Genomic DNA, 8,876 nt, shown 5'->3' with positions numbered 1-8,876 from the left:
TTTTCATTGCATTGCAGAGAAGAAATATTGACAAAATTGTTTTGAAGTAGAAATAATTTATTTCACTAGAGGTAAATAGTGTCTGAGCTTGAATGCTTCTGTCTGCCAGTTCATCTGGGTTTTGTCTAAAAAAAAAAATAAATCCACTTACAGGTTACTTGTACTATGATCACATCCTGGTGTGGTGACTTCACAGTGAAAGAATAGGCACTACAAAGCAATATTGATTTCTTTTTCTTGAATGGAGTTAAAATGGCACAAGAGAAACATGGCTTCTAGGGAGAGGTGGCATCTTTTATTAGATGAATTGTTTAAGTTGGAAAAACTGTCTAATGGAAGATTCAGATGAGAGTGAAAATCCTCTGATCTCATATAATGAAGGCAATAGGAGCATGTAATTAGTAAAAATTGGGACATCCACTAATGCACTGAGAGGTGGGGGAAAAAAGGACTCTCCTATGGTAGGTGCCAACAAAGTAATCAAAATCTAAAGAGTAAATAGGAGATACATACAGAAAATGCTAAGGTAGTGTAGCACTGCTAATTAAAAAAACCCTACAAAAACAGTCTTATGTGCACAGTAAAAGTTTTTGGTGCTTTAATTCTCAAACTAGAAACATTGGACTTTCAATATCTTTCACTGTACTTTCTACACTAATGTCTCTGTTTTGTAAAGTGCTGCTAACTGGGTAGACCATGTTTTCCAAAATGGTGCAGAATAACACCACACAGAGAAATGTTTAGAGAGAGTCTGGTGTGGAGCTGGATGCTTGCACAAAAAACATGTATGGGTTAGCAAACACCAGGCTCTGTCAAGAAGCAGCGCTGACCTCATGCAGCCTATGTTAGCTCTCCTTTGCTGCTGGCTCTGTGCATGAACTGATGCTGTTTTCTTTACTGTCTGGCTATTGCTGGTATGTTTAATTGGAAGCAGCACAGGGCACCTCTGTAAGAATGAAAAAAATAAAGAATGACGATAACACTGAGAAATAGAAGCTGAGGTGAGGAAGAGGCAACAGGATATAAAATCTTTCACTCAAAGCTGTAAGTTTAAATTTTGGAAAAGAGCACTAGTGACTGGCTGCAAGTTATTTATATCTGGAAGCCTAGGTGAAATGCACTTTTGTCTTGAAGATCTCAAATAGCTGAAATACCTACTGGTAGGAGATGAACACATGGATAGATAAGAAGAGCAAAGCTCTTCCACATCCTGAGTTATGGCATCCTTAGGGAATGACGTGGAAACATAGTAATGGGGGTCAGCTGTGGAAACCTGCACTGCACATGCTGTGATTATCCCCTGGAAAACACCATGTGTATGGCTCCAAGGCAAGCACAACTCACAGAAGCACTGTAGACTGCAACCCTTCCACAATATGTCTTTGACTTCAGTACTGCTATGCAGATTAGACCCCTCTAGCCCTACCACGAGGGCCATCTCTGCCCAAGGGACTACTTGCGAACCTTCTTTACTACAAAATACCTATTCCCAAGCCTAGAATGCCTCTTGTATAGTGTGGATGGGATAGTTCTTGAGCGATTTCATGTGACCCTGTGAACAGTAACATAAATGATGGAAAGAATTTAGAAGAATAAGGTAAATATTTATAAACTTGTCTTATAAATCAGTGGTCTTGCAATTTTTCTCACCCTCAAGACTGTACTTCCATGCATGTGATAAATGACTTCATTGCTCAGCCTGGATTTTGGTGCAGTTGTCTACACGAGCTGTCTAAACAGAGGCAAGGAACTCTCATGATGGAAAGAAGGGATGATCATCTCGTAGTGAAGTATGTGAAGTTTAAACCAAGGCTTCTGCCACAAGCGTGGCAAGCTTCAAACACTACATTTTAACTGCAATTCGTATTGCTGCAAGGTACTAGCAATGCTAAATCAATGTTTTGGCTGTGTATTAGAATACAATGTTACCATAGAAACTGAGCCAAATCTTGCACTTAGAATTAGATGAACATGCATATATGTACAAGAGGAGGAAATATAGCTGATTTGATATTCCTGGCTGGGATAAAGCATAAGAAACTTATTTGTACCTCTTCCTGCTTGTTGCAGTGAATTTCAATATTCCTGTCTTTTCATCATAATAAAGTCACAGTATCCTTCTCTAGGAGTTTCTTTTCCCTGACATGCTCTCCTCCAAAATCTCACGAAATGGTATGAAGTGTTCCTTATGAGCCCATGGAAAGAGCTTTTTATAGGAACTTTGCAAGCACTTAGGTAACTAATGAGACACCTAAGGCTCCTTATGGAATTTCCTTTGCACCTATTGCAAGTACATCCAAATGATCTGCCTATGGTTTGAGCAGTCTCTCTGAGTGGGCAGCAGGTAACTTGACCCATGCAGAGCTCTATTTATTACTCAGATTCAGCTAGGATGAATTATACCTGAGGCAAATCACACCTCCCAAACTCTTCTAAAATAATTCTCACCTTTTCCATCCACAACAATTTTCTACAATATTGCAAAATCCCCCTCAAATTTTTCCATGATGACCAAGTTTATTTTTCATGGGGTTGTGAAAAGTTACTTTCTGCATGAAAATTTAGCTTTAACAGCCAGTCTGTAGCCTGGTTTGTCAGGGAAACAAGGGGGTAGGACCTCATGCAGTTGGTCTATTTCCCACTAAAGACCACTTAACTGGTTGATTGCTTGTGACCAGTTCTGGTGGCATACAAGCAGGAACTGACAGTCAGTTTTCCCATTGTGAGCTGGAAATGCAGGAAAATGCAGTCTGTGGAGGACTGTCTGCCGTGGGGGGGCCCCAGGCTGGAGCAGGGGAGGAGTGTGAGGACTCCTGCCCTGAGGAAGGAGCCACAGAGACAGTGTGTGATGGACAGACCTCAACCCCTGTTCCCTGTCCCCCCTCACTGCTGGCGGCGAGGAGGGAGAGAAAATCGGGAGTGAGGTTGAGCCCAGGAAGAAGGGAGGTGTGGGGGAAGGTGTTTTAAGATTTGGTTTTATTTCTCATTTACCTACTCTGATTTGACTGGTAATAAATTAAGCTAATTTCCCCAAGTCGAGTCTGTTTTGCTCATGATGATATCTGGTGAGTGATCTCCCCCATCCTTATCTGGACCCACAAGCCTTTCATTGTATTTTCTCTTCCCTGTCTGGCTGAGGAGGGCAGTGATAGAGTGGCTTTGGTGGGCACCTGGTGTCCAGCCAGGGTCAGCCCACCACATCTTTGCTTGGGCATCACTTGGTATTATGGAAACCAAGAAACCTCTCTTTAACCAGGCTTTACTATCATCAACCAAGGAATTCTGTAGGCACGAGTCATCTTAGTATTATTCTCTTTTATCACTAATCTTTATAAATAGACATAGCCCCTTGACCAAATCCAATCTTACTTCAACAGGTGAAAAAAGTAGTGCACATGTGAAATAACTCCACTGACACCAGTGGAATGAAACATTAAATTGGTGTAAATATGAAGAGAATCAGAAGAACGAGGAGGCCCGTTGCTACTGCTGAACTTGTTTTACTTCATTTCAGATAATGAGGTCCCACAGTCTGTTTCTATAATAAAGGCAGGTAAAGATTTTGTTTTGGAGGCATTTCTACTGAAAAACAGAACGTTTGAATTTTGCAACTCTGATGACACCAGTCCAGGTTTCCAGGACTGAGGAGAGCATCTCATCTGGGGAACAACTTTTTTGTGGTGGGCTGTAGTCCATGTCAAGTCCTGTTTAAGTCTTACCCGCACTTTACAAAGTCAAGAGCGTTCCCGGTTCCAAGCCTGTAAGCCAGCAGGTCTGCACTTCTCCTACCTGTTTGTGAGGATAAACATTAATGTGGCACTTGATACATTCTTGTCCCATGTTAGCCCAGGAGTTTCCACTCATCCATTTTCTCTTGCATTTGGGGCACTTATATTCACCGAAGCAGCGTTTCTTGCCCTGGTATGGAGTCAGGCCTTCTCCTTTTGGACGAGCCTACAAAACAAAGGGAAGAAGCAATGAATGACCAAAAAGGGGTGTGTGGGAGTAGTAGAAAAGTAAGGGGTTTTTAATTAGGAAACTTTGGGCAAAAGATACTGGAGGTGGACATGAAGGCCTTATCCCCTTAATGAAGAATTTGTATGTTGAAGCTAGAGTTTAACAGTTCTGAGAGTTACTTCTGTAAGCAGCATTCAAAAGTTCAAGATCTGTAACACTTGTAAGTGACACTGAACTTAGTATTTAGAAATATACCCATGTGCTTTTTGCAATGATTAGTTTTAATATCCATTTCATTATGGTAAGATTGTCTCTATTGAGTACGTGTTGCTAGTGTTATATATAGCATCTGGAGAAGTAGTTCACTGGTAAAGGACTATAGGACTATATTTCTTAACTAGATCTTTGTCTATTCCCCACTAGAACCTATCATTAAGAAAACTTTTCACAATTCAGCTTTGCACAGCCTCTAAACAATGAAATATTGGCAATTCATTAGTATGTGGATACGCATTATCATATGGGAGTGCACGAACTGGGATTGAGTATGAAAGGAAGACTTGGTTTTGATTAGTGGAAATAATTAATTTAATGAACTTCATTTGGTTTCTTGATCTTGGTAAATGGTTTCACTGATTTCTACATTTTGAAGGCAGTAGGGATTCTCAGACTATTGTTATGTCTATGTCTAAATATTAAACATCCCCTAAAGAAAGCCTTTTTCTGTAGGGAAGCTAGTAGAGTGGGAAATGACCTTATGCAAATACTGTTTTTATTTTTTCTAAATACACTCACTAAAACTGTGTGTTGTACTTAACAGAGGTATAGTAAGGTATATAATCTGCTAGTATGTTAAGGTGAGGATGAGAGTATTGCATACACCTGTCCTAATGTAAAGATGAAGCCATTTTCCCAGAGTCTCCAGCAGGTGTTGAAGTACTGCCCATGTGTTCACTGTATTTTGCTTATTGTTGCCCAGAGGGAGATACTTCTCCTGTGTAGTGGCAGAATGGTATGATCACCTATCGAAGGATTCTTTGCCATTTATTTACATGTCACACCTCTGTGGCTTTTTTTTAAGGTTTCCAGATGAAGTTTACAAAAGTTACATGACCCATCATGCTGGGAAAGGGTTTGTTTTTGTTTCGGGAGCTTGTACGATTTCTCAGTGTGTAGGTCCAAATTGCTTTCTATGTGAAAACATGGGTTGAAAAAGCAGGTGGTTGGCAGAAGACCTGAGCTTGGCAGGAGCTCTGAGACTCAAGCTCCTGTGGCTGATGGAGATGGTGTACACTCTGTTACCTCCAGGGTTGCATGTGGGAAAAAGTGGGAAAGGAACATTGAGTGTGCTCCACCCCACACACTGGCAAGTGGAAGAGGAGCAGGAGGACCCCAAACCTATGCTGGCCTCTCTCCTTTTTTTTTTTTTTTCCCCCCCCTGTAGCTTCAGTAAACAACATTCTCTGTTTTTCATGCTTATTCTCAGCATAGCAATATTCTTTAAAAGATCAGCTGCAGTAGCAACCTCCGTTACAAATAGGCAAACATCTATAATAATTTACTTCATGACACTCAGTCTAACAAGCCACTATAAATATTCTGGTTCATAGCAAAGATGAAGCTGACACTAGGAACACATATTTACAGAAGTATTGCACAGAAGAAAAAAAGTGTTCATGTATAATGAGAAATGTTTGGACTTCCATGACTGTCCCTTGATAAAGATAGGAGATTGTAATTGAATGTAGGGCAGGAAAATGTCAATTTATGGAGACATCCTTATTCTGGACACTTAATTTGGCTCTGCCTCTGAGGAATTTGTAGCACAACTCAAGTCAGCGTAGGAAGGAGCCACATGCTCTCTTCATTTGGAAGTTGTCATGGCATTGAATAGGAACCCTGTGTACAGAGAGCTCCCATGATTGAGAGACATTCCCCCTCCTCCTGAGGCATCACAGATTGCTTTATTTGTAGTTTCAATTGGGGCTATGTTATTGAACAGAAAGCAAGAGTTATTTCTGATTCTTGGTTTCAGTGGCGCTCTGCTCAAACTCCTCCTGCAGTCAGACCTGGATATGCAGCTTCGTTACCCCTACTAAGCAGCAGTCCTTCCAAAAACCGTGCAGGTCACAGAGTGCGTTATTTCCAAAAGTTAATAGCTCTGACTTTGGAGATAGAGTGTGTCTGAGAAGTCTTGTAACTGTTTACATACAGTATTTAAACATAACACTCCCACTGCAATATGTTATGCCAGCCACGAAGAGCACTTAAACATCAGACTCCCACAGCAATATGTTGCGCTAGCCACAACTCGCAGACAGGGGAAATTTTGGAGATGGCCCTTTGAGCAGCTGATACCCGCATGTTTCTCCAGGGCAGGGAGCTGACTGCAGAGAAACCAATGCCCCGAAATGCTGTGAGCTCACAAATGCACAGGAGGGCACTGAAGATGCTAGTTGGTGAAGTCCTCTGTGTGTACAGCGAGGCATCAGAAATGGAGGCTTTCCAAATTAGAAGCTACTTTTAAAATTTGGCTTCTCTAACTTGCTCAGTAAATCGGAAGCAGAACCAGGAAAAGAACGTAGGAGCCCTGACTCCGGCAGTAATTTCCTGTTATAATTGCTAGACTAAACTTCTGATTTATTTTTATTTTAACTTTTCAGCTGTCACAGCTCCCTGCTCAGTCAGTGACTTTAATTAGTTTGCTGGCAAAGCTACAACATTCTCTGTAGGTGTTACGCTATTCTGCTTTATGGATGTTTATACTTTGCCCTAACAGATATTATTTTCCTTCCCATATCTTCAGTTTCCCAAGCTGTGTCCCACAGGGAATAGGAATAGGAATCAAACAAACAAGCTAATTTTCTCTAGTGAGAAACATCATTAGGAAGCACTGACAGCAGTGAAGGCAACTCTCCAACTCCCTCCACCCTTCAGGTCCAAACAAAACAGAAATTTGACAGTATTTGGTGGAAGGCAAAACCCAAGTGAGATACACTAATGGCCTGAGAGGTCTGAGGCTGGGTGTGCTTTTTTTTAGTGTCTGTGGCTTCAGCAGCAACAGAGTTGAATTGCATAAACATTTCCAAGAAACAGCCTGCTCCTTGGCGCAGCAGCAGCCAGCCCTCCCCGGCAGGGTGCTCGAGCACCCGGTTGCTCTGTGACAGAGGTGTCTCAGTGCTCATCCAGCTGGAGGGCAAGAACTGTTTTCACTGAAGGTTTCTCTTAACTAAGTGCCAAAAAAGAGCAAGAAGACACATCTTGTCTTTTGGTATTAGCCTAAATACTCTTATTTTACAAAGTGTGGGATTTACCTTTTTTAAACCATTAACCTCCTATTTCCTCCCCACCCTGGCTGGATTTGCATGGTGTTTAATAGCAAACCTTGGTTGGTGTTTAGGTCCTGCAGTTCCCTCACTGGGCATTATCTTTTCTTACTCTTTCTGCAGATAAGGATTTCTTTAGATTCTGAGTTAACCTGGCAAAGTTATGCCCCTATTCATAATGGCAAAATATTTTGTTGTGGAACCTTCATCTTACCATGTTTGAAATAGTATTCAAACTAGGTTACAAACCATAATGTTGTGAACAAGGCTTTTACATTTTCAGCATTTTTTTTGTCTGGGGAGTTAACAATTTTATGCTTTAAACACTGATTTAACAGGCTTACTTCATAAAACCAAAGCACTCCACAGTTCTCCTCCTATGTGATGGTATGGCTCTCCAACTCCTATATGTATCTTCATTCAGACATTTCAAAGATTATTTAATGCAGCCAGGACTAGGTAGGCCTTTGGGGATGATCAAAACTGAACAGATTTTTTGAGAAGGACCAGAAACTAGCTATTACTTGAAATTTGTCTCCATGTCCAGATTTAGGCCTACATAACAGATTCTTTGTGCTGCTTTGATGTTGGAAAGGAGCAGGGAATTTTCAGAAGGGAGCGCCTTCCTTCCCCAAGGCACCCCTGGGGTGGGAGCTGTAGTGGCCCAGAACCCCTTCCTTCCTTGTGGCCCTCGAGCACAAACTGAAGCCAGTCTTGGACTGGTGGTGTTAGTGCTGAGGCTGAAGGGGACTCCCTCTGGCCTTGAGTTTGGGAAGTAGCATGGATTCTGTAAAAGCCCTCGCCGGGCCCAATGTCCACTAGCGGTTAGCCAAAGGAAAGGACCTTGCCCTCTGATTCATGAGATGGTGATACATCACCTCGGTCTTCCAGGCAAATGCTAAGACAAATGAAATCATCTTTGCAGGTTTACCTAGCCAGTGCACGAGTTTGCCTTAGCTAGATCCAACCTACATACAAAGCCAGTATCTTTTATGTGGCACAGCAACAAAAATGACATTGATATTCCATCCTTCACTGACACCCAGCTGCCTCTATTTTTCATGCTCTTCCTTTCTTCAGCCAAACCCACAAACTGGCCATAATAAGATTTTAAAAGTGTTTAAGTTGAGCTTTTCTGCTGGTAACTGGCCAGCCAAGCTCTCTCACAACGTATTGGATTGTGCATTTCATGGAGGAATCTGCCAAATCACTTGGCAGTGATGGACATAATAAAGGACTCTTTGCTCTCCCCAGACAATTCTCTCAAAGTATCAGTTTGCAGAGTCAGCAAAAACACACCACATGACCCCCCCCTCGTGCCCTGCTTAAAACTAGATTTGTTATAAACAACAACAGGCAGAGAGTTCCCGCAAAGTGAAACGCAGGGGAACAATGTATTTAACGCTGCTCTTCCCCTCATCTTCCCCCAAGTTTGTGTCACACAGCTGAAAGGCGTGTGGCACAGGGGGAAGATGAAGGCGGTATCACACTGGTAGGTGGGTCCCCTTCCTAGAAGAACTCTGTAAGGGTCTGCTTATAAGGATGCTTCATCAAATAAAGCAAAAAGCAATAAGAGCAAACAACAGCTTGATG

General features: G+C 41.9%; 1 protein-coding gene across 1 annotated transcript in view; it reads right to left on the bottom strand.

Annotated features, from left to right (window-relative positions):
• Positions 1–8,876, bottom strand: part of ZCCHC24 (zinc finger CCHC-type containing 24) — a 112,488-nt gene that overhangs the window by 6,644 nt on the left and 96,968 nt on the right. Inside the window, exon 3 of the mRNA XM_009641957.2 lies at positions 3,790–3,954. Within this exon, the coding sequence (XP_009640252.1) occupies positions 3,790–3,954 (165 nt within the window). The remainder of the gene's footprint in view (positions 1–3,789; positions 3,955–8,876) is intronic.

The sequence above is a fragment of the Egretta garzetta genome, unplaced genomic scaffold (genome assembly GCF_000687185.1).
Source record: "Egretta garzetta isolate BGI_Z169 unplaced genomic scaffold, ASM68718v1 scaffold56, whole genome shotgun sequence".
Classification (NCBI taxonomy): domain Eukaryota; kingdom Metazoa; phylum Chordata; class Aves; order Pelecaniformes; family Ardeidae; genus Egretta; species Egretta garzetta.
This window is presented reverse-complemented; position numbering and strand designations above follow the sequence as displayed.